This window comes from Macrotis lagotis, chromosome 1, assembly GCF_037893015.1.
Source record: "Macrotis lagotis isolate mMagLag1 chromosome 1, bilby.v1.9.chrom.fasta, whole genome shotgun sequence".
NCBI lineage: Eukaryota > Metazoa > Chordata > Mammalia > Peramelemorphia > Peramelidae > Macrotis > Macrotis lagotis.
In genome coordinates, this window is record NC_133658.1 from 805,755,137 (window position 1) to 805,782,060 (window position 26,924).

At 38.5% G+C, this 26,924-nt stretch overlaps 1 protein-coding gene across 7 annotated transcripts in view; it reads right to left on the minus strand.

The window, feature by feature from the left end:
* The window catches only part of TENM4 (teneurin transmembrane protein 4), a 1,252,272-nt gene that overhangs the window by 174,441 nt on the left and 1,050,907 nt on the right, over positions 1 to 26,924 (minus strand). For all 7 annotated transcript variants that reach the window (XM_074216997.1, XM_074217000.1, XM_074216995.1 and 4 more), the window contains one exon: positions 24,439 to 24,639. In XM_074216997.1, coding sequence (XP_074073098.1) covers positions 24,439 to 24,639 — 201 coding nt within the window. The remainder of the gene's footprint in view (positions 1 to 24,438; positions 24,640 to 26,924) is intronic.

A 26,924-nucleotide genomic window follows, 5' to 3' on the forward strand; every position in this document is an offset into this window, starting at 1 on the left:
GCCTATTTGTCTCAGTTTCCTCAGTTGTAGAGCAGGGATAATAACAGCCCTTAGCCCCTAAGGCTGAGGCAAGGATCAAATGAGATAATATTTGTAAATTATTATGGAAATCTTAAAGAACTATATAATTGCTATAACTGTCATTGTAAAACAATGTATAGTGGTGGGATAGTCTAATGGAAAGAACATTAAATTTGAATCAATAAATCTAGGTACTGAGACCCTTTATACTCCCTTTAGGCACAAAGATTGCTGAGCTAAGTGCTTGGTTATGCAACTGAGGCTCTGAGAGGCTTTCTACTTACTTCTTACAGTGAATATAGTCTTCATTTTTCTGCTTCTGCTTTTTAAGGAAATTTGCATTACTTAAAGATCTTTCCAGATCCTTTGTAGTCATCATACTTTTAACCTTAATTGCATTATAATATTCTCTTACATTAATGTACTGCAATTTATTTAAACACTATTTTATGATGGGACATTTCTATTATTTTCACATGTTTTGCAATTCAAAATAATGTACTGCCATGGAAATCTTTAAAGAACTAGCTTTTGTTTGATTTGGTTATATGTCCAACAACAGAACCACTGAAACAAGGATAAATGACTAACAGACTGCTGTCTAAAAAGATTCTAGTGAGTCAACAAGCTTTTATTAAGCATCTTCCTAGTGCTAGACAATAGGTTGAGTGAGTGCCGGGAATATAAATACTCAACCCAGTCCCTGTTCTCAAGGAACTCACAGGTTGATGGAAGAGATCATGCAAACAACCACACCGAAACGAGATACAGACAGGAAAACCAATGAGGAAACTTAGAAGGTTTGTAAATACTTAAATGATGACTAATTGATGAATCCATACTTCATTTGAATGAGAAATTGACTATTTTCAGACACAATCCATTCGACTATTGGACAGATGCATATTGGGATATTCTTTTTTACATGGAATTGAAAAAATATGTCTCTGTATTATTCCAAGTCCTGCCCTCCAGTGAATAAATAAAATAGTAAATAAGTAAACCTAGTAAAATAAGACTAGTTCTTCTCCCAAACAACTACCCCTCATGATGAATGAAACACAGAATGGAAAGAACTTGATGGCCATTTGTTCCTATCCATTCAGCTTGTGGATAAGGAAACAAGAGCTCCAAGAAGAAAAGTAATAATCAAGATGGTGAGTCAAATTAAAATAGGAGGATTCTGCTTGCCCAAAGGTGAGCTAACCCTTATTTTACAGAAGGGGATTATGAGTCCCAAAGAAGGGAGAGAGGTGTCTGACTCTTCATGACTTTATTTGGGGTTTTCTTGGCAGAGCTACTAGGGTGGATTCCCATTTTCTTCTCCAGCCCCTTTTACAGCTGAGGAAACTGAGGCAAACAGAGTTAAATGACTTGCCTAGGGTCACAGAATTAATAAGTGTCTGAGTCTGGATTTGAACTCATGAAGATGAGTGCTCCTGATTCCAAGTCCAGCACCCTATCCACTATACCATTTATCTAAGTAATATAGATATGAGCTTTCATTAGAATATAAGATTCACGAGAACAGGAACTATGTCTTATCCCAACTCTGCATCCCTGGATCAATCATCTGGATATGGTAAGCACCAAATCTCTATTGGAAGAATGGATGAATGAATGAATAGTAAGTTGTCCTTCAATCTTGAAAAAGACCATGATATCAAGGAAGTGCTGTCACATAATTTGTATTAAAGTGAGGGAGTATTGTGCAAAGACACCAGTCTCACCATCGCTTCCAGAAACATCTGATCCCAGTGGCCTGATATAATTGGAATAGACCTGGACACAATGGGAGACCTTGACCTTTTAGACATAGGTCTATCCCAGGTCACCAAGGTACCTCAGAGCTGAGGTGTCATCAGACTTTGAACGAATGTATTCTAGGCATTTGTGACTGCTTATTTTGTCAACAGTCTGCACCTCTGCTAACCTCATGGACTGTATGGAACAAAACTGCTACTGTCCAGGGGTTGCAGGGCCCAGAAGGCATCAGCCAGTTGGCATTCTTTGCCTTGGTAATAAAACTCAGAGACCTCTTCTACAGCTGGCAGTGTTTTTGTTCTGAGTTCCTCTGTTGCATTCAAGTCAGATCCTAGCTCAAAACTCAACCCTTCAGGCAAATTCTCACACATGGTTTGGTTACACTACCTGTGGAGTCAGAGGAATCTTCCATCTAAATATTTCTTTAAGCTTCTCATTTAATTCATAGCATTCCTCCTGCAACTTCTCATTAGGCTGCTCTGAGGACATCTGCTCCCTGCATTAGAATTTTACAAGCTGGGGTTCCCTCCTCCATTCCAGACTTTAATGGCTGAGGTCTGATCAGGAGGAGCCTTCATATTTATGGGGTGCTAATAGAAAAGATCAAACCCTGTTGGGGTCTTAGTTTTCATTAACAGATGGGCCTTTTGGGCTGCCTAGATGGAGAAGAGCAATGATCTGAAAAGAGGACGGAACACCTGGGATCCAAGAATCACAGAATGGGTAGAAAGGGCCTTAAAGGGACTATGTTTGAGCTAGAACCATAGGACAGAGAACACAGTGGTTTAGAATTAGAAGGTGCTGGAAAGCTCATCTAGTTCTCTCACCTCATTTTACAGAAAGGGATTATTTTCCAAAGAAGGGAAATTCTTCATCAAGTTTCACAGTAAGAAGCAGTGTTAACAAGTCTGGTTCACTTTCTCTGATACTCATACTTTGAGCATTTATGTATAGATCACTGAGGTCACTGGTTTTATTTTTGGTACTCTATTTGAGGATACTATTCCTTATTCTCAAGATCACTCCATTTGACTCATTCTCTAGAATTCTCTGTCTTCTGGATGTTTTCTAGTTTTTCTCACTCCTAATAAACTTTCACCCTGGAGTCCTCTCTTCTGACTGGAGACTTCCTACTCTGGTTCATTACTTCTTGAGATGCCCTAGGCAGGCTCACTTCACCCTTGCCTGGGCTGATTCTCCATTTACTCATTTATACCTTTGCCCCAACTAGGGTACTCTTATTCCTCTTCCCTACCATTTCTAGTTTCAACTTATGTATTCTCTTCTTTTATCAAAATATAAACTCTTGGGAAGTAGGTACTATCTTAATTTTTCATATTTAATGAATTTATTTAAAAGTCCCACTTTTATGGGCCTCAAGTTCCCTAATTGCAAAAATAAGGATTTTTTGAAAAGGATGTCTCTAGGAGTCCTCATAGTTCTAAATCCAAGCATTTTACATACAACCTGAATAGCAGGATCTGAGTTGTACAAATGTAAAGTTTTGACTTTCCTAAGTATAGGATTTCACCTTCATAGGGCCATGTTCTTTTGGATCTTGATAAGTTGTGTTTCTTTGCCAAAAGATAAAACCCCTTTTCTTATAACATGGAGCACCTTAGCTAAATTTCTTCTGTAAATGTTTTCAAAATTATTATCCTAACACAGTGGCAGGAACATGTTTAAAGCAGGTGGACTGGATTGTCTGTTGACCATGCGTTCACTGCATGAATTTAACTCATGACTTCAATAATTTAAGAACTTTGAGGTTTTTTATTTTTTTTTAAACCACAGACTTGACAAGTTTGCTTCTGATCTGGGAACCAGATGAAATTTTCCACTTTCAAGGAAAGAAAAACAACACGAGGAAAAAAGGCATAATGTTCTCACCCTCAAGTTGAGACTGTAATTAATGTAACCTAAGGGTATACAGGAGGGCCTTGAAGAATCCTCTGGAAAGACTCAAAGAGTGAGGCTCAACACATCTGGTCAATTTACTACCTAAACCATATGGAAATTTTCCTTCTGACACCAACTAGTTGAGTATGTTATATGACATTTCTGAGCTTTAGTCTGTTCTTCTGTAAAATGGGAATGAAAAAATGAATATAGTACTTATTTCATAGGGAAGTTAAGAAGACCAAATGAAATCTCTGACCATCTTCATTCTATATACAGCTCCCAACTCTCCAATTTTTTTTCCATCTCTAGCTGGGGGAACAAAGATCAGGTCAACACTACCATTATTCTATGTCTCCACTTACCTATCACTCCCATGCTTTCCTTGGCCCCAAAATTACTCATTGAGTTATATAACCAATTATGCACTGCCTCCTGCTATTAGATTACAAGTTTCTTGAGGGCAGGTACTTTTTCTTTTTTCTTTTTCTATTTGTATCCTCAGTACTCAACATATTAAGCATATTAAATGCTTAATAGATATTTTCATTCATTCACAGATGTCACTGATTGTTATTTGGATCAGTAGAAGCCTCTGTGGCCAGCAGATCTCTCAACAAATATTCCTTCATTATGGACACGGATCTATACAGAATGTTGGGGATACAGATTATTGAGAGAAATAATACTAATATAAGGAAGCAGAGGGATAAGTGTATGGGAATGGTATAATAAGCAAATTGCTCCGAGAGCTCTAAGAAAAAGAGAGAAAATCCATCTAGCTGAAGTCTGGGGGGCCATGGAAAACTTCATGGGAAAAAAGGATGTCTAGCATATTTTGAAATATGGCTGGGAAGAGAAGTGGCATAAGATTGTTAATAGCCTTGAATGCCAACTTAAGGATTTGAAAATGTTATTATAAGATTTCAAACAAGGTAGTGATATATCAGAGCAATACATTAGGTTCAATGGACAAAAAATTACAGTGAGGTACTGAGGCTCAACAGAAAAAAGAACTTTCAGACTCTTAGATGTGTTCCCAAAATGGAAGACTTTTTTAAGAGACAGGGGATTCCCCTAGAGGCAGCTAGACTTGTCAAGGATGTTGTACCTACTCAGATATAGGCTGGACAATGAGTTCCTAGGCTACTTTCAACCCCAACAGTCTAGGATTTGAGCATTAATAATCTCTCTCATTGATATGTTAGAGTTTGCAAAATGTTTTATATACATTATCTCCTGTGTTTTCCTTGATTGGAAGACACTGTAGTATGGTGGAAAAGGCATGAGATTAGGAACCAGAGGAAGTGGGTTTGAATCCTGTCTCTACTGAATGATCTTGCACAAGTTTCCTATTTCTGGGCCTCAGTTTCTTCATCTGTAAAAAGGGGATCTTGGGTTTGATAACATCAAAGGTGATCCTAAGCAAATTACTTAACTCTTTTGCCTTAGTTTCCTCATATGTACAATAAGCTGGAGAAGAAAATGGCAACACCATCTTTGCAGAGAAAACCCTAAAAATGGAGTCATAAAGAACAAGACACAGCTGAAATACTTGAATAATAACAACAAACAATAAGAGATCTGTACCAGCTCTAAAGCTTTGTGGTGTCTGTGATCCCACAACAAATTTGAATTGTTCAGGATCACACGTTTAGTGAATGTCTTAAACTGGATCCAAACCCAGACTGAATGTCATTCTAGACTTCCAAGCTGCTATAACAGGTAAGAGGACTCAACACATTTCTTGCCTATAGGGCTAAGGGTGACAGGAAAGCAGTGAAGCTAAGCCTCTTGGTTAAATGAACATTGCAGTATATACAAAAAGGGGAAAAAAGTCCTCCCACTTCATCGTAGCAGATGCTAATTGCCCCACAAGCACTTATGAAGTCCATGGTCTATTAAGGCAATGTTTTAATTCGTCTGAACTTATTTTCTCAATCCTGTTCATTAAAAACGTTGGTAGGAGAAGGAGTCACTGCTCCCAAATGGGAAAGAGATCTGCATAATTTTCCCATCAAATCACTTCCACTTGTGAAGATGCCCTGAACTTGACCCGGCAGAGGCACAAGCTCCACAGCCAAGAGCTTCCAACTTGAAGAGAATGGATGCAGATGGAATTTTTTTCTAAAATTCATGAGGAGGGAAAGCAGATATGAGATCACATTTCTCCTCTGCTGAATCTTTTAATGACTCAGAATTTGGTGCTAAAATGTGAGATTTGGTGAAACTATTCTGTACTCAGAGCTGAGAGCACAAAGAGTGATCTTGAGAAGCTTTAAAAAGAAGAACTGAGATTACAGGCAGGTTAAAATATCAGTTCTGTTCTTTATGACTTATGTCATCTCAGAAAGGTGATTAACTTTCCTGGATTTTGGTTTTTTTTTTTTTTCATTTGTGAAATGAGAGGCTACAATTTTCCACCTATTTTGTCTTATGGACTTCTTTGGTAATCAACTAAATCCCTTCTCAGAATTATTGTTATCATCATCATCATTATTATTATTAATAATAGCAATCTGGGTTAAGTGACTTGCTGAAGGTTATACAACTAGTAAGTGTCTAAGGCTGGATTTGAACTCGTTTTCCTGTTTCCAGGGTTTGTGCTCCATCTATGGTGCCATCCAGCTGTTTAGTTTAAATGAATTAAATAAAATACTCAAAATGGCAAAAGAAACCAGTTATATTTAAATGAGGCTGCAACTATTTCCCCCAACAAATTTTTGGATCCTTTTGCAATCTATCTACAAGCTCACAGTTTAAGAACCCTGGACTAGATAATTTTTGAGTACCTTTCTTTTCTCTGTAGCCTCAATTTCCTCCTCTATAAAATGGGGAAATTATAATTCTTGCATGAATAGAACTGTTGTGAAGAAAAGTACTCAGTAGACCTTAAAATGCTATATAAAGGTAAGATAGTACTGTGATTTTATATATGATGTTTGGTAGAATTTCATATTACAAAGCCAGCTCCTAGAATATTGACCATTATATCATAATCTCTGTTTTTAGAACAAGTAGAATTTGCATGAACTTTGCAATTGAACAGGTAAAAATACCAAGAATGACTATAGGATATTGAAATGGAGTTTCATGGGTGGCCAAAAAATTGTCTCATGGAGTAACATGATGAAATGGAGATCTTCCCACTATTGTTCTCTAATTATTTCCACTTTATCATTGCTCCACCAACCAGACCACTGGCTGCTTGAGAGGAGGGACTGAGTCTTAAACTGCTTTGTGTTCTATCACAGTACAGCAAAACATAGTAGGTTACTGACTATAACTCCCCTATTAGACCATATGTTTCAGAATGGTCCCAGATTGTACATTTGTATTTATATCCTCCATATCTAAGCATAAGCTAAGCACTTAATGAATTTTTATTTGTTCATTCATTCATAAATACTTATTCACTAAAGAAACAATGTGGCATATTTCAGGAATACCTGAATTCAAATCCTGTCTCAGATACTTACTAGCCATATGATCCTGGACAAGTCACGTATACTTTCTCTTTGCCTCAGTTTCCTCATCTATAAAATGGGAATAATAATCTCCTGGAGTTGCCATGAGTATAAAGTGAAGTAAAGATTTAAAAGCACTTTACAAATCTCAAAGTCCTTTTGTAAATGTGAATTATCACTATAATTATTATTGTCATTATTATATTTTTACTTGGAGTCAGGAAGACCTGAATTCAGATTCTTTTGCTGATAAATTCCAGCTATATTAACCAAAAACTATTAAGTTCACTTGTCTCCATTGCCTCATCTATAAAATCATGATTTAAAAAATATTTAAAATTTTTTTTAAAAGTCCCTATAATATCTACCTGACAGGGTTGTTATAAGGTTCAAATATTGAGTTCAAGATATTGGTACACAGTACGGATATAGTTAAAGAGCTACCAAAATGTCCATTCTTAATGGTTGCCATCTCCAGAAAATAACCACAGGAGAAATATGAAGAGTAAAGATTGGGTGAGGATGGTCTATGTCAAGGGAAAGGGGCATGAAAAAGGTCTCTCCTATATGAGAAGCTGATGGCGGGGGGGAGAGCAGAGCCGTTATTGGTCTTAGAAGCTCCTAATGTGGCTTTGAATCTTGATTCTATCACTTCTCAGCTCTGGGACTGTGGGCAAATTATCTAATTCCATTTGTCTCCATTTCAGCTCTGGGAAAAGAAGCACAAAAATACTGGCCTGAGGACTGACCCAGCAGAACTGCCAGGAGAACCAGGAGATTTTCACAACCCATGCTGTCTGGTACTTCTCAGATGTGCTTATCACATAAGCTGGTCCATCATAGTCACCTATGTTTGTGTTTTAGCATCCTTTACTACAATCTGGAAGCTCCCTGGGGGATGGGAAAGGGTTCTAAGGGCTGTCTTTTCTACACTTTCCATCTTCTCCAGTTCTGACCATAGCTATCTGTACATAGCAAGCATTTAAAAAAAAAATTGCTGATTGAATGGTAACTGCTCCACTTACCTAACAGGTCTTTCATGCATTATGTATAAGAGATCTTAGCTCACATAATAGTATATAACTGACCCAACCTTTATCCTAAGCTCTAACCTTAGTCCTAACCCAGAATATCAAAGATAGAAGGAAGCTGTCCACAAAATGTTTCCACTTTTATTTGGTTTGTTTCCCTTATAAGGGAGTTAAGAGAGAGAGAGAGAGAGAATTACCCCAGACCAGGATTTAGAAAACCTGAGTTTGAAACCTAATTCTGCCACTATTACCTAAGGGACTCCATGTGAGTCATTTAAGGTCTCTAGACCTCAGTTTCCTTATCTGTAAAATAGCAGAGGTAGGAATGGGCTCAATGACTTCACAGGTCCTTTGAAGATCTAATTTATTATCCTAAGACCCTCACAATCACTTCGTTTTTTTTTTTATTATTCACAATTTCCAAGTGAATAAGTGGGGCTTCTAAATTAACCAGGCTCACCTAACCAGTAAATGTAGATCATGAAGTCTGGTTACCTCATTTTAGAAAAAAAGTAAATTGAGGCACAGGTACTACATTCCCATAGTCCTTATATTACAGAGTTTTTGCTGGTCTGTCCACCGAATGTTAACTAACAATGGTTATATTAAATCCAACTCAAAGACTACAAATACTCCAGGTTCCCCAGTTAGTGTTTGTTGAATTTTTTTCTTTCTCCTCTTCCCCTCACCTTCCCCAGTATTGAGGGAGAGCACAAGGCTGAGAGAAAGGGCAGAAATGAGAAGGAAAGAGGTCAAACCCAAGCAGAACAATAAAGATCACTTAGGCACTAAGGAAAAGTGAGGGCGATCTCCCCACATGATGAAGCTTTTGTACATGCTGTTGGAGTATTGGAGGCCCTGCCACGAAACATGCTTCTGAATATACAAAGCTAATTAACCTTTCAACCATACTATGTTTGTTGTTGCTGTTGTTGTTTTCCTTTTTAGTTTTTTGCAAGGCAAATGGGGTCAAGTGGCTTGCCCAAGGCCACACACAGCTAGGTCATTATTAAGTGTCTGAGACCAGATTTGAACCCAGGCACTCCTGACTCCAGGGCCGGTGCTTTATCCACTGTGCCACCTAGCCGCCCCCAGTCACACTACATTTTAACTCATTTAAGATTACCCAGAAACCTTTCAAACTAATCAACAAAGAGGACTCCAGTGCATCAACGGTAGGCGTCCTGACCCCTGCTCTGACTGAAAGCCTTTAAAGAAGTACTTCACCCTGGGAGCTCCTGGATAATGCTAATGCTTGTATAACCTATGTATAACCTATGCTAATATACTTAATTTGAGGCCATATTACTTTCCAATTAGAATGACTCTATTAAGGACAGCATTCCTGAGCCCTGAATTAAGGAGAGCTTGTGTGTCCGCTACTTAAGATGTGACAGGATTAATAATGGAAGGAACACTGGCCTGGAAGTTAGGGGATCAGGTTCTAGACCCTGCTCTGCCCCCTCCAATGGACAAATCACAACCTTCAGCAACCTCCAATGGGCAAATCACAACCTTCACAAACCTCCAAAAGACAAATCACACCTTCAAGATCTTCCAGTGGGTAAATCACAATCTTCATGAACCTCCAATAGACAAATCACACCTTTAAAAATCTCCATTGGGCAAATCACCCCCTTCATGAATACCCAATGGGCAAGTCACACCTTCAAGAACTCCAGTGTCTTATTAAAAAGAACCATGATGCTATTATTGATTTTATCCTGTTAAACATCCTCACATGACCTGGGACTAGAAAACAGTGAAGAACCCAATCATTTGAAAGAAAGACAATGGTCACTACAGGTTTCTTAAAGAGCTTTTTAAAAATTACTAGGCTCATAATTAGCTGTTGTTTTATAGCCACTTCCCTTCCCTCCGTTTCTAGTTTTTGATGCCCTGAAAGCCCAATTCATCAATACCTGTCACATAAGCATAAAGTTGGTTCTGAACACTCACCTCAAAGGAACTTTTGAATCTAGTCACTTTTTGAGAGTGCTTTGAAGACACATAAAGAATTGACCTCATGACACAGTAATGTAAGGATGAATTACCTGAGATGTATAGTCTGTTAAGTGACTTGCTCATGTCTGTAACTTGTGAGCTGTGGATAGAGAATTTGAACCCAGGGAGAGCTGGCCATTTAACAAACCATGTGGCTTTTCCTGAGTGAGTCACTTAACCTCTCTATTCCTCAGCCTTCTCGTGACTTGGATTTGATGGCTTCAAAGTTCCATTACAGTTCTAAATCTACTATTTTTTGGCAAGCATTAGCTAGGGGCATCAGAGAAGGCTACATGAAGGAGGTAGAGTCCAAGATGGACCTCAAAAGGATAGAAATATTTCAGAAATAATGGTGTGTCGAGGAGACCATTTCAGGAATGTCACTTATATACAAAGATCCAATATAGCTATTAGTCTGATTGGACAGCAAGGTACTACCATAGTTAGAGTTCCAGGTCTGAAATCAGGAAGACTCATCTTCATGAGTTCAAACCTGGTTTTAGACACTAGGTAACTAGGGGATCATGGACTAGTCACTTAACCCTGTTTGCTTCAGTTTCCTTATCTGTCAAATGAATTGGAGAGAGAAATGGCAAATCATTCTAGTATCTTTGCCAAGAAAACCCCCAAATGGAGTCATGAAGAGTTGGACACACATGAAATGATTTAACAACAACAAATTAGTCTGGTTTGTCTGTAAAAAGAAGCATAAAGGAAACTAATATGAAATAAGATTCAAAAGATTGGGTGGAGCCAGATTATGGAGGTCCTTGAATGCCAAAATTTACCTTTAATCTTTCATCCTACAGTCCATGGAAAGTCACCACAGACTTTTTTGAGGAGAGGGACATGGTCAAATCCTTATGATAATCTGGTCCAATCCTCCTCATTTTATAGATGAAGAAACTGAGGGTCACATATAGAAGTTATCTATATAGAAGTAATAAATGGCGGGGGCAACTAGATGGCACAGTGGATAGAGCACTGGCCCTGGAGTCAGGAGGACCTGAGTTCACATCCAGCCTCAGATACTTCATACTTTCTTAGCTGTGTAACCTTAGACAAGTCACTTAATCCCACTGCCTTGCCAAAAAATAAAAAGAAGTAATAAATGGAAACCACGAGAGCAGATGAAATGTCCAAAGGGGAGAGAGAGTACCAAGGGAAGAGTCTTAAAGCTTATATAGGGGTCTTCAATCAAGAAGCATATATCAAATACCTACGGCATGCCATAATACTGGGGATTATGAAGACAAAAGAACAAAAACAATCCCTCCTCTCATGGGGGTTATATTCTTGTTGTTGTTGCTTGTCCTTTGTTCTTGAAAAGAATCAATGACATCACAAGGGTGATATAATGATTTGATCAAGGGAGAGAATATAGAATAAAAAAAAATTTGATTTTTTTGAAAAAATACAAAACAAATATAAAGTAGTTGGGAAGAGAGAGCCCAAGTTGCTGGATGATCACTGAAGGTTTCATTGAAGCCTCGACTGGCTTCTGGAAGAAAGGGAGAAATTCTATAAGGCAAAGAGATAAAGGAAGGAATGCATCTAGGCAAAGGGACCAGAAATAAGATACGAAATATATGTGAGCAAGAGAAGGAAGGCTGACTTGGCTGGACTGTAGAATTTGAGGAGAGGAGTAATATAGAATGTAAAAAGCAATTGGGACTGGATTGTGAAGGGCTTTAAAAGTCAAACACAGAATTAATGTTTGATCTGAGAGGCCACAGGGGATGACTAGAGTTTGTTGAATAGGGGAGGGACAAGATCAGATCAGTACTTCAGAAAAATGACTCATAGCTACATGGAGAAGGAAAACAGAGAAGGAAAAGACTTCAGGTAGACCTATCAGGGGTCACTGCAATGGTCAAGGTGAGAGATAATAAGGACCAAAATTAAGGTGGTGACTATGTAAGCTGAGAGGAGAAGCTGTAGGATATTGTAGAGGTAGAAATAATAATATTTGTTTAATAGATAGAAAAAGAAAAAAGAAAGAGAAGACAAAAGAGAAAGAGAAAGTACATTTATGTAATGGTCTCATTTACTTCTTTTTTTCTCCCCTATTTCTTCCCTCCTTTGATTCAGTGAGAAAGGCTGACCATCACATTTGTATCTACACCCTTCTACTCCCCTCCCCCCACATATCACTTCTACATTCCTTTTGTGTTTCTTCTATCTTTTCTTCCTCTTTCACTTTCTCCTTTTCTTCCTTTATGCCAGTGTCAATCTCTGATATTTATTATTCTGAACTTGATATTAAATTGTCATTTGCTGTCCGGGAGCAGAGCCTGAAATGTCAAACCTCAATGGATGTTATTCCTGGTATGAAATTCTATCTTCCTCCTGCCCCTTCCTCAAATGTATCTATGTATAAATATCCCAACCTGATAGATTAGGGTTTTTCCTTTGATGTTTAATTGGATCTTGGTGCTTTCTTGGATGAGAATCTAAAGCTTCCTAAGAAGTAACAATTCTTTCTGCATAAATGAAGTTCATACTGGGGTGGGTGCTTGGTACAGAATCTAATTTTCTTTCCCATCCATGAACATAAGACAATTTCTGTGGCATGAAAGCATCTCGCTCAGTCTTTCTGTCATTAATAAGAATTAAATTCTGTTCCCTCAAATTTAAATGTAATTATGTTTTGCCTCGTAAATAAAATTGAATTAGCATTTTTAAAACTTAGCACTAATGCAACTACTATATTCAGAGTTTTTTAACCCTGTTACTCCCTGAACCATATTTTTTTAATCAGCTTCTGAGTATCTTTTGCTATTGGTTAGGAGGCAAAGTAAAAATAGATTTCTTAGCTCTTCAAACATCTACTGCTGCTGTTACTCAGAGACAGCAGCAGATTGTGTCAAGAGCTCTCTACACTTGGAGTCAGAAGGTAGAGTTTTTGAGTTCAGCCTTGTAATTTGCTAACTATAAGCCTTTAGGAGAAACCTGAGTCACAGTTTCCTGATTAATAAAAGGAGAATAAAAATATTTGCGTTACCTACCTCATAGGGCTTTTATAAGGAAAGCCCATTTAAAAACATAATGTGCTATGTTGATGCAAACTCTTTTTCTTATTAACCTAAGTTTGTTTTCCATGGAAAAGGAGAAAGACAAATGATACTTTTAAACCTCTTCCACACTAGATTATCCTGAAGTTTGGATGAGATAATGATATAAAACATTATATAAATACAAATGATTTTATCATGGCCTGTGTTTTGGGGGGGAAGGAGGAGGGAGAATGTTGGTATTAGAATTGAGCAGATTTCGCAACTGAAGCATGAGTTGAGAGAGAAGGAAGAATTGAAGGGGTCCCTGAGGTTGGGAACCTGGAAGACTAGAAGAATAGTGATACACAGGAATGGCAAGGTTAGGAAGGTGAAGTAGGGTGTGGTGGAAAAGCTTGTGAGTACTCTTTTGGATATGTTCAATTTGAGATGCCTGCAGGATGAAATCTCAAATGTCTAAAAGGAAGTTGGTGACACAGGATTGGAGGTCAAGGATGAAACTAGAGTTTTATATGTCTTTGTGTATGCATTTGTGTGTATATATGTCTGTGTCTGTGTGTGTGTGTGTGTGTGAGAGAGAGAGAGAGAGAGAGAGAGAGAGAGAGAAAGACAGATAGAGAGATAGACAGATAGAAAGACAAACATACAGAAAGACACAAAGAGAGAGACAGAGAGAGTATGAGTCATCTGCATAGAGATAATAACTAAATTTACAGAAGGTGATGAGATCATCAAGACAGTGTAGAGGAAGAAGAGGACCCAGGTTGAAACCTCAAGGGACACCCACTCATGGAGAATAACACACCAAGGATATGGATTTCTGATGAACCATTACAGGAAACTGGGAAAGAATTTCCTAGACATGTAGGAGCAGAACCAAGGAGGAACAATGCCATAAGAGGTGGCAGTAAGAGAAATGTAAGAAAATCTAATAATATATTAATAGGAAATATAAGAAAAATAAAGATTGTTAAAAGGCTACTGGATTTGACAGTTTCCTAGGAATTTTGGTGAGCATGATATCAATTGAGTGATGAGGTCCAAAGTCAGACTGTAAAGGATTGAGAAATGAGAGAACAGAAAGTGGGAAGATCCAACTCTAGACAACTTTTTTCCCCTTAGAAGTTTATCTGTCAAAGAGAGAAGAGATAAAGGATAATAGCTTAAGAAAATGGGATGGTGAATTAAAGGTTCTTTTTAAGGATAGGAGAGATGATCATATCTATAGGAAATAAAGGAAGAACTAACAGAGAAGAAGAATTGAAAATAAGGCTAAAAGGTATGTTTATGGGAGTAATTTGCTAGAGCTCTGACATTTTATAATCTAAATCTTTTTTCAGCCTTAATTGTCTACAAGTTTAAGATTCTGGCTCCTTGTCTAGTATTATTTCTATCACACTGCATATATACCTAGAAAGGTTGAATTTTGATTAATTTCCTGATTCAAAGAATCATGGGATTTTCAATCCAACCTGAAGCATAAATCCTTTCTAGATTATCTTCAACAGATGATCTCTTGGACCAGGCCCTATTTGCAGATCTACAGCAAAGGGAAACTCACCACATCTTGAAACCATTCAGAGGGTCTTCATTTTGGTTACAGAAAATTATAAAGGCAATAAAGCACCTGCAGGAATATACATTTGAAAGGCAGTTTCTAGTCCTCCAGACTAGAGAAACCAGAGACACTGACCAAAAAAAAATTCATTTAAGCAAAACATGCCTAGTGGGAGAGAGAATGGATAACACTAAAGATGAGGAATGCATTAAAAACAACTCACTTTTTTTTAGGTTTTTGCAAGGCAATGGGGTTAAGTGGCTTGCCCAAGGCCACACAGCTAGGTAATTATTAAGTGTCTGAGGCTGAATTTGAACTCAGGTACTCCTGACTCCAGGGTCACTGCTCTATCTACTGCACCACCTAGATGCCCCAGCAACTCACATTTCTGCAAGGCTTTCTGTACAGTTGCTGCAGGTTTTAAAACAGGTATTATTATCAAAATTTTATATGAGGAAACAAAGGCTCAATGAGTGTCCAGGGTCACATAGTCAGATGTTGAGATGAGACTCAAATTAAGGTTTTCTAATGTTAGATGAAGACTCTGTTCATTATACTCCATGGACCTGGGAAAGTCTGAGAGTGAATGTAGGGTCAGCCAAAGGTGCTGATTCAACCTGGCCAACATTTTAGATTTATCTGCTAAATGAAGACCACTATAGTAGAAATGGACAGCTGGGTGGCATGGTGGATAGAGTGCCAGCCAGCCCTGGAGTCAGGAAGACATGAGTTCAAATCCTCAGGCGCTTACTAGCTTTGTGACCCTGGGGCAAGTCACTTAACTTTGACTTACTCAAGTTTCCTCATCTATAAAATGAGCTGGAGAAGGAAATCGTAAACCATTCTAGTATCTTTGCCAAGAAAACTCCAAATGGGGGTCACAAAGAGTCAGACACACATCAGAGAATGACTGAACAACAGAGTAGGAATAGAATTCGAATAAAACACAGTTCTTGATCTTTTGTGGTTTATTGGTCAGTAGGGGTATAGGACATGAAGATAAATATATTACAATAGAATAAAATTCTCCATTAGAATTATAAGTTCCTTCTGAGAAGGAATTATTTCAGTCTTTGTATCCCAAGACCTAGCATACAGTTGGTATTTAATAAATCCTTGGTGACAGATTAATTAAATGCCAAAAAAATCAGTGAATAAGAGAGGGGAAAAATAGAAGTTCATACATAGACTAAGGAGAGGAAGAGTTTGTTAATAAAAAGGAATAATAGATTTGGGCTTCATGAAAGAGTTGGCACTAAAGATAGACTTTAACATGGGAAGAAATTTTATCAATAAGGATAAAGAATGGGAAGATACTGTAGTCATGGGGATAAGGAAGCAAAGGCATGGAGGTAGGAAACTATAATTCACATTAATGTTAAGTAGTACATTTTAACTAGAATATAGAGTACATAACTAAGAATAGTCTGGAAAGGTAAGCTGGGGTTAGCTCTTGGAGAGTCCTGAATATCAAGCAAGGGAATTTGTTGCTCAGGACAGCTGTCAATCAAAGCAGTTTCTTTGCCAAGAGGAGCATGGCCTAAAACCTTTCTAATCCATTAGCATCTGAATTAGTTAAGGGTTGTCTTGATTTCATGGTCTCAATTTCCAAGTTTAATTTTCTGTTCTGTTCTTATGCTGCTCTCAGCAAAGATGAGAACTATGTGGTCTCACACGGACTGTGGGAAGGAGCCAGAGATGACAGGGCACTGTAGTGATATGTGACTGCTGTGGATTCAAAAGCAGATGCAACATGCAACATAGGCAGGAGCAGGGCTGCTTGGGAAGGGAAGGGAAGATAGCTTGGAGATAAAATGATGTGCAGTTTTCTGGAGTAGCAATGTCCTTGGCTAGCCTTGAGCACAGTATGAATTCTATAGGAGGATTTTGTCTTAAAAGTCTGATACTTAGTTCTGCCAGGGAGTTAGATTTTATCCCAGAAGTCAGAGATAGGAAACTTTTTTTTTTAATCAAGGGACACTTGGGGGCAGCCAGGTGGCGCAGTGGATAGAGTACTGGCCCTGGAGTCAAGAGAACCTGAGCTCAAATCTGGCCTCAGACACTTAATAATTGCCTAGCTGTGTGGCCTTGGGCAAGCCACTTAACCCCGTTTGCCTTGCAAAAAAAACCTAAAAAAAAATCAAGGGACACTTGGACATTTAATTAAAGTTCCTATATTTATTGAATTTTGATTCCTGCCTGCAGTTGCCATAGCAGTGCCAGACCACGGGCCTTATATTGGCTTGAAGGTTGGATGTTCCCTGCCTCTTCCATAAGTAGTGCAGGTGCTCTGCGGTGTTGGGGATAGCCTCAGTTATTTGGTGAATAGGGGAAAAACTTCACTGTGAAAAAAGTCAGGAAAAAAAAAGTATTCCTTACTCATCATGGAGTGAATGGAGAAAGAACCTTGGGTTTATTTAGAGTCAGAGACCTGACTTCAAGTCTATGTGATCCTTTACCACTCTGAAGATTGGGCAGATAATAACTGCACTACCAATTATATAAGGTTATTGAAAAGTCGTTTGACTTCTGTGACCCTCAGTTATTTCTCTTTCTTTTCTTTTCTTTGTTTTGTTCCCCCTCAGTTTTCTTATATGTAAAATGGGACTAATGTCAACTGCTTAATCTCATAAGATTGTGTTAGAACCAAATAAAATGGAGGATGTAAAGTATTTTATAAACCTCTTTCTCTCTAAGCTCTACATAAATGTCAGTTATTATTGCATGACAGTAGGCCTCTCTTAGACAGATGCTGTTAATGGACAATGAGCTAGAGCCAGAACTGAATAGGAAGAGGAAAGCAGGTTGGATTACTTGGCAGGAACCATGAAGTTCTTTTAATAAATCCAAGTTTTTCTGAAACAAAGGTTCAGTTTTTAGACTAATATTCTTCTGGTTTTTCCTGCACAGCTGCTAGTCATGGAGTACTTCACTCTCCAAAGAACTGAAATTAAGCATGACCCAAAGGACAATGAAGGAGGGCAAGACTGGGTTGCAACACATCGAGTGTGGATGATTATAAAGAAGAAGCAGTACAAAGGATGCCACCAAGGAACTGTATTGCTGAAAAAGATAGGCAGATCACACAGACATAATGAGTGATGACTTGATGGAAGGCCAGGAGTCTCCGTGGTTAGTCTTGCAGTTGTCCAGAGAAATCAAGGCAAGCCTCTGGCATGTCAAGTAGACTTCCTGTTGTCATCCTATGGGAGGTTATGAACAACAGTGGGCCCAGGAAAGCATGAATAGGTCATCATCCAAATCATTAGTGGGGGTGCCCACATTAGGATGACAACTTCCTTTGGGTACTTGAGTAAAATGGGGAAAACCCTAATTGTACCATCAACCTCACAGGGTACTTAAAGCAGCATATAAAAAGGAGTTTAAAAAAATCTTATTGATATCTTTCACTTTTGTATCACTAGAATTTATGCCTGTAACTCCCCGACCAGCACCAGAACCCTCACTTAAGGCAAACAAAAATTCTATAAAAAGAAAAAAAGAGGAAAAAGAGGAAAAAAAATCAACAAAACAAATCAGTACATTAAAAAATATGCAACAATATGGAATGAGTCCCATCCATAGATCTCTCTCAACCTTTACAAAGAGGTGGGGGGGAAGCTGTCTTCTCATGGTTCATCTTTGGGAGCACTTTTGATCTTTATAATTTTGGGAGCTGCAGTTTGTTTGCTTGTTGTTTTCTAAATTATTACTATCAACTGGCATATTTCATGTTGACTTGCAATAAGCTTAGTTTTCAGTACTAAGCACTAGGTCTTTTGTACAGGAACTTTCATTTATGCACCTGCACCCCTCTCCTGCCCCATTTTGTATACATGTACTTGATTTTTTGAAACTAAGCAATAAACTCTTGTCAAATTGAAGTTAAATATTATGACTTTCTATTTATCCCTATGTATACTTTCCTTATAGCACTGGCGCTCTCTCTCTCTCTCTCTCTCTCTCTCTCTCTCTCTCTCTCTCTCTCTCCTGTTTGAATAATGAAGGGGAATAGAGGTGACATCCCCTCTAAAAATTCACCTGGTGATACATGAAGCTCTTCGAAGAATGCAAAAATGATGAGGAAAGAGGGAAGAAAGGGAAGGGATATGTTAGCTTTTATCTAGCGTCAAAAGATTGGGAAGCAAGGGGTCATTCTACTCCCTTTGCCTGAGAAATTATCAGGTTGGGTGGCCAGGAGAATGGGAAGGAACATGCGGAGACACTGAGAAGTAGGAAAGGGTGGGTAGAGTGAAAAAAACATGCCCCTCTCCTCTTTAATTGCAGAGGAAAACTGGGCAAGAGAGGACATGGTTAAGAAACAGGTCCTCTTCAGGAAGGGTTCTCATATTTAGGACTGTTATTTCTTCTAGAGATTTACCTACATCTTGGGACTAACAATCATTCATTCAAAGATCTTTGTTTTATTTCTTTCCTAAAATAAAACTTTACCTCTCCCCTCCCCCACCAAGTTGAATTGTGTGAGGAGTTAGTCTCAAGTACATTGGGAAGCAGGGAATATCTACCCTCAAGATTTCTGGGTAGGAGCTATGAGGTAAGATCATGAAATATTTCCCATTCTTTAAGTGTACAGAGACCCTTTGGATCATGAAAATATTTGGTGGAAGGGATATTATGAAACCATTGTATGGACACTCAATTATGACTCTAGCCAAATATTTATTTCCTTGATGCCCCATTCAAATGAAGACGGAAGGAAAAAACCAGATTCAAACAGGATTAAAAGGTAAAGGAAATGGAATTCCAGAACTTTATATCTATAAGAGTCCTCTAAGGACATCTACTTCAACCCATTCCTCTACAACAGAACTGATGGGAAGCTTGGCTTTTAAGCAATCAGTTAGCAATTATTAAGAGCCTACTGTGTGAGAGTTATTGGAAATATACAGACAAAAGTAAGATAATTCTTGCCATCACTGAGCTTTAATTCTAATGGGAGGAAGAAACAAGTAATCTCCCAATAGATATAAAATGAATATAAGGTAACTGACGTTAAAAAAAAAAAAGTCTTCTAGGCCAAAGAGGCCAAGAAAAAGTACTTGTTCTTGTAGTAGAAAAAGTAATGTTCTACTTTCTAAGGCAGCCCATTTATTTCCTTTAGAACAGCTCTAATTTGGAAGCCTACATCATCTTTTTTTGTAACTTCTACCCATTATTCCTAAACAATAGTAGTAGAACTGGGTAGAGTCAATCACTGTGGCTCAAGATTGGAGCTTCCTTTGTGCTTACTTCTTGAATCTTAGAGCAGGTAAGGACTTTAAAAAAGAATGAGCTCAACTCCTAATGCCCCTGAAGAAAGCTGGCCTTAACCCCGTGGTCAGTTAGTTGAGGCTTCTCCAATGAGGAGAGCTTCTAAAGAGGACTTGGAAGCCAGGTAGCTGGAAATAGAGTAAATACCTGTATAAAAATCTAACTTCTTTGTCTCATCCAACCAAATCAAGGAGCTCAGTGACATGTTAGCTCATATTTCATTACTGGGTTCTGTTGTTTAATGCAGGGTGTGTTGATTCAGAATGGTTTCATTAAGTTTCATTCTCTGTGCCAAACAGCCCTCTGCTTTGCTCAATGAAAAGACAGCTTGCTTCTCTGAGGGGATAAGACAGACTGTGAGCAGTTCTGCCAACTGGAGAAGCCACAGCTCCATGGCCACCCTATTGATGCAACACTAAGTATTTATCTGTTGGCTTCTTGTTATTGAACCTAAGTGGTTTGAAGTGCATTTTAGTTAAACTTGCAACTACAATTTAGTAAATGGTAAATAAGAGCATACCATGAACCTAACATTGAGTTTATAATCCTGTGATTATAGGTGGGTAGTAGAATTCATTCTCATCTTCAATTTACATCTGTTGCTTGGGCCCATGGCTATTCAATTGCTGTTGTCTTTTCATGACCCTATTTGTGGTTTTCTTGGCAAAGATAGTGCAGTTATTTGCTGTTTCTTTCTCCAGCTCATTTTATAGATGTGGAAACTGAGGCAGATAGGCTTAAATGATTAGTACAGCTAGTAAGGACCTGAGAGTGGATTTGAAGTCAGATCTTCCTGACTCCAGTCTCTGTGCTCTATCCACTAAGCTACTAGCAGTTTTAGACTACCCAATAAGTAGCCTCTCCTTAATGGCAACCTGAATTCCAAGTGGGAAGCTACTGGAGTTTGTTAAACACAGGGGTAATGTAGTCAGAGTTGTACTTAAGGAAAATTAAGTTGGCGAATGAATCAAGGATGAATTGGAATAGAGAGAGACTTGAGGCAAAGAGACAAGCAACAAGTTGCTGCAATAGTTTAGACATAAGATTATGAGAGCCTGAATCTGTCTGTATGAGTGTAGAGAAGGAGATGAGTGGAGAAATGATGTGAAGGTAGAAGTAACAAGCATTGGAATAGATGGGTTATGGCAGTAGGTGTGAGTGAATGAGGAATCAAAGATAATAATGATATTATCAACTCGGGTAATTAAGAGAATCTTGATACCCTAGAATGTCATAGAAAATTAGGGAAAGGGGAGGTTTTAGGAGGAAAGGTGAATTCTGTTTTGGACATGTTGATTTTGAGATGCCTTTTATCCAAAGGGAAGTTGGTATTGTGATATCATTGGTCCTCTTTGAGAATCCAGGATCAACAATGACAACATTCTATACCAGACAGGTGTGGGTGTGGATGGGAAATAACACTTAACCATAAGAGTAAATGCAAATATATATATATATATACAAAGTGAATGCAAAGTTATTTGAGTGGGTGGGACCAGGGAGACTGGCAACTGAAAGAATCACAAAGGTCTTCTTGTAGGAAGAGGAACATGGAAGAGCTTTGAGGGAAGCTAGGATTTCTAAGGGCTAGAAGGAAGAAGGGATTACCTTCAAGACATGGAGTACATTTAAGTCCCGTGAAAAGTGTCTGTCTGATATTGTTTGTCCTTTGTTCTTGAAGGAAATCATGACATCAAGGAGGAAATGTTGTGACATACAAGTGATTTGGATTTAAGTGGGGGTGGGGGCTTTGTAAAGTCACCAGCCTCACTATCTCTTCTGGAGCCATCTGGGTCCAGGGGCCAGATATGGTTTAGGATGACTAGAAATGGCCCTGGACACAGTGGAAGACTTTGGATTTTTAGAGTAAAGTCTTTCCCAGGTTACAGTTTGATTGAGGCAATGCCCATTCAGTCATTAGTTTAGGTGAGAGAGATGAAGCAAAGAGGCCAAGAATAACCACTTTCAAATCAGAAGAAAAAAAAATGTTGGAAGGAAAATCTTCCTGAAGCTAAATGAGAGATGCCAACTTTAGGGAATAGCTATTAGGTCTATTGGCTGATAGGAAGAGGAAGAGGTTTATGAAAGAGAATAACAATAATATAGGAGACTGGAAAAGAAAAGTTAAGTATAACTGTCACCTTTAGTAAGCAATGTCATTTTTCATGAATGTTTTCTCTTCTATGTAAACAGTGAATATGTTACTTTGGATCACAAGATCACAGACCCAAGATCAGTACAGAAGTCATGGGATCCAACCCATACATTTTACAAATGAAGAAACTAAGGTGTAGGAATAAATGGTTATCCAGGGCCATACAGGACATATGTGGCTGAGAGGAGTCAAACCCCTTTTTCTGGGATTTTTACTACTCTGATGGCTAGGGTTGTAAAAACCAAATGAGACAAGACCAAATGAAAACTGCAATAATTTTCACAGAATTACAATCAGGAGTTAAAGCTGGAGAGGACGATGTGACATCCTTTGGTCCAGCCTCCTCTTATTATGGTCAGGTTAAGACTGGACACATTGGCATGGGTTTATACAAGAGAATACTGGGGAAAGTCAGGTGAGTTGAGATCTGTGCTCTCAAAATACATATCTTCTCTTCCATGGGCCCCAGTGAATGCCATTTCTAGGCATAAAACTTTCTTTTCATTTAAGGCAGCATGCACCCATCTGATAAACATCATTGGGATCTATGTCCACAGTTCTAAGGAAGAACAGGCCTTGGGGCTCTAAAAGCAATCCCCTCCTAATGACTGTGTTGTCTCCTTTTATGAGGCCAAGCAAAGAATACTTAGTAATCTCACACAAAAAACATAACTGCATCTATCAGAAGCTACGTAATTTCATCAAGGATTAACAATGCAATAGACAGCTATACACCAGACATAAATTAGCTTCATCGCCACATAATGAACAAAAGCAAGTCTACGCCATTTTAAGAGGGCTGTTTATTATAAGGCCATAAACAGTGCAATATAAAGGGAATTATTTACGTGGCCCTGAACATCTGTGTTTGCAATCATGTCTTCATACATGCCTAACAAAAGAGGATAAAAACTGGTCTAAGCCTGAGTATAGAGTTTTTATCCAAGTCAAGGAGACTAGGAACTGGAATCCAAACTAGCAACTGGAATTCAAAATAAATGTTTTCAACCTTTCCCCCTACCAGGTTCTGGACCATAGAATCACAGAATCATGAAATAATGGAGCAAGAGGGCACATTATAATAGAGACTATTAAAATTGCAAAGGATCTTAGAAACTGCTTGTTCCAATCAATCTCCTTTTACAGCTAAGAAAACTGAGGCCTAAAGAGACATGCTTGCTGAAGGTCACTTAGCTAACCAATGTCAAAGATTCCCAACAATATCCCAAGGATCTATTTATGCCACATAACAGTTTGTCAGATAATAAAGCATAAGTTGATTGACATTTCACTCTTGTAAAGGAATGCTCTTCCCTGGATATGGTTTTTCCAGGAGACATAGGAAGAATGTCAGAAACCTGCTATCAGATATGGTACCAACTGGAGAAGTTCAGGTTTCACCACTACCTCATGCCAGAGTCAAATCATCCCTGAACTTTCCTTGACAAAGACAAATTAATTTCCACCAGAGAAACTTGCCTTCTCTAGGTATATACATTGATTTTACAGTCTACTGTGGGCCTGGGTCCAGTGTCATAGGAACCCAAAGATGCCAAAGAAAGTATGATGGATAAGGAAAAAAGGGAATCAAGTGGGAGATGAAAATTTTCCCAAGTCCCTAGTTCTGAGGAAATGTTCAAATTTCTTAAAATTTGGACAATTTGCAGTAACTGACCTTCCCTGTAATTCCATAGGGTGGGAACTGCAATAAATAGATCAATGACATGGCACTTCCTTCTGCTGTTTTTATTTCTGCAACTGAGAGAAGCAGTGAGTGAAAGTGTTGATGGCCCTTGTCTAAGCAGCTACCACTCTACTTAGCATAAAAAAATTCTGCATTTCGTGTAGGGTATGGTTTTTTTGGTGGAAGGTGCAGATTATGCTGACTTGAACAGGATTTTATATAGGATCCTGGGTCTAGAATGAACAGGTACCTCAGTGACGATCTAGTTCAATCCCCTCATTTTATAGATAAATAAATCCCATAAAGGACCTCCATCTTCTTTCCATGACACCTGCTCTGAGGGACTTCTATATTCTTAGGCCTTCATTTCATTTCCAAAATTCACCTTACCATGGCAGGTGGACTTGGGGCTATAGGTCAGAAGGCAAGGACACAGGAGATAAGAGGCATGGAAAAATCTACTCCACCAGTAACTGAGAATGGGGCTGCACTGGTATCTTACATTGAGCTAAATTTATAAGCAGAAACCCTGCCCCACTTTCTCCCTCTACAAGGCAGATTCACACTCACCAATTGAACAATCATGTCCGGTCCAATTGGGATCACAGCTGCAGAGTCCCGTGTCAGGAAGAAAGGTTCCATGGCCTGAACACTGGTCCAAACACGTGGCCCTTGGCGTCTCACAGCTGGTGCCTCCCCAGCCAACGGAACAGTGGCACTCACCTCGGACACAGACTCCTCGTCCAGAGCAGGTGGGATCCAGACAATCCACTGCATTGAAAAAGGAGACAGGTCATCAACTCAAAGATCTATCTGAGACTGCCTTTGGGCAATGGGACTTTGGTTCTAGAATGAATAAATGAAGGAATGAATGAATGACATTTATCAAGTGTTTATTACAGACTAAGTGTTGAGTATACAAAGAGAAAAGCAGGGCAGTTTCTGCCTTCTAGAAGCTCACATTATAAGAGAATAACAGCACTGGAGACAACATAAGGAGTTTTATGATGTCTATGGAAGATCTATCAAGCCTAGCACTTTATTCTATTACAATTCCCATTTTGCTTGAGGTAATTATATATTTCCCCTTTAATATTTCCAATTTCAAGTGTAAAACTTTAGAGAATTTCAAAGGTTTAATTTTTGGGGGTGGATAATAATAATCCCTAGAATTTATATAAGATTTTTAATATTCAAAAAGCCCTTTACCTCTTCTCAATTGTTATTAGATCCATTTTTCAGATGAGAAAACTAATCTTGAGAACAATTAAGTGACTTACTTAAAGTCATAATACTAGTAAGTGACTGAGATAGAATTTGAATTCAAGTCTTCCTGATTACATATCTAGTGTTCCACTACTGCACCACCTGGCTAAGATTATACATCCCAACCCCCAACCTTCACCATAAAAGACTATTTTTCTATTTTCTCTTGCAAGGAAAAGTTAATACTTCCTTTTTCTTAAGATTTGAATAGTGCCTGTAGAGCATTTAGGCTTATGGGGGAGAACTCAGAAAAAAATTGTCTTTGGTCTAAATCTCAAGAGACTGTGATTTTGTCTTTTTTTGGTTTTATTGGCTTCTATGAAGGCACATCATAGCCTCTCTCTGACTTAATAGATAGTCTTTGGGAATTGCTGTGGCTGAAGAAATTAATCTCCATTGTAGTTAGGCTGGTTCTTGGATAATAGATATGTGTACTACATTACCAGGTCCATAAGCAAAGTCTTTTCAGCTTTGTAGAATTGCTCATGACTTGTATTCCATTTTGTTCCACAGGATCATGGATTTAGAGATGTAAGGGATCATAGAGGCAAAGGGGACCAAACTCCTTACATTACATAATCTCATGTTACTAGGTCACTCCCATTCTATAGTAAGACATAGGCCCAGGAGCTCATTGCATTTCTGTGTGTGTATGCTTCTATGTGTATGGATACGTGTGCACAATTTTTCATAGGATTTGTAAACACACCTCCTTTATTTTACAGTTGACAAAAATAAGATCTAGCATTATGTGTGTGATTTTGCTGAAGATCATGCTGATGTGTTAAGCTATAGGTCTGAGATTCATCTAAGTCCTCTGATTCCAAAACAATTTTCTCATTCTCAGAAATGCACCAGCTTATTCAGACTGGGGGTTCCTAGGTAAATTCTTTAGAATGGATGAAAGGAAAAGAAGCAAAGAAAAATAAAATGGAGAAAAAAGGAAAGAATAATGGAGAGAATTTTAAAAAAGAAAACCACAGAAGACAAAGAATTTTTTTATGGCTATCACCGATAATTCTTCAAGAATGACCTCTTGGCCAACTCTGGTAATTTGGGGGAGAAAAAATATTAGTGACCAATTTCAGTTCCTAGAACCCAGGGAAGAAGTTGGTGGGGACATTAATTCCCTGGATCCAGGGGCCCATCTGACTTGATGGCAAAGAATTTAGTAATTGCTGTCTTGAGGCAGGTGAGTTTCTGGCCCTTTGTTTTCAGTTGGAGCAACCTTTGAGGATCTTGGGATGCTGGGTTGGATGAGTCCATAAATCTCCACTGTTAGGGAGCTAGGAACAAGGGAATCATTTGAGCATGTGACCCTGGTCATCCTCAGTCTTAATAAGGACAAACAGGGCTGGGAAATAGGCAAACAGTCTCTTGTGATCTCCGCAGATGGTTTGAGCAGGGAACAAAGATCACCAAGTTACTGACAAGAAGCTACTTCAAGGCAATTAATCTTCTATTTGACTTGACAATGGGATGGACTCTGGGGTGGGGTTACCCAGGAGAAGGTTAAGTTTTAAAGGAGGCTTCAACCTAAAGAGAAGGCAGCTCAGGGTCTCCCTGATGCAGCGCAAAGAGTTACCATATGAGCAGGGGGAGAGGAATGTGTGGTTCAGAACATCTTATTTAATATAATCCTCAGGAACATTTTTCATGCTTGAAAAGTTTCACAAGACTCATAGGCAAAAGTTTAGCTAGTGTCCAACAATTCAGCATAGGAGACAAGAAACTCTGGGAGAAGGTGAAATTTGAGCTTCTCCTCCAAATCCCTGAAATCTTTTAGAATG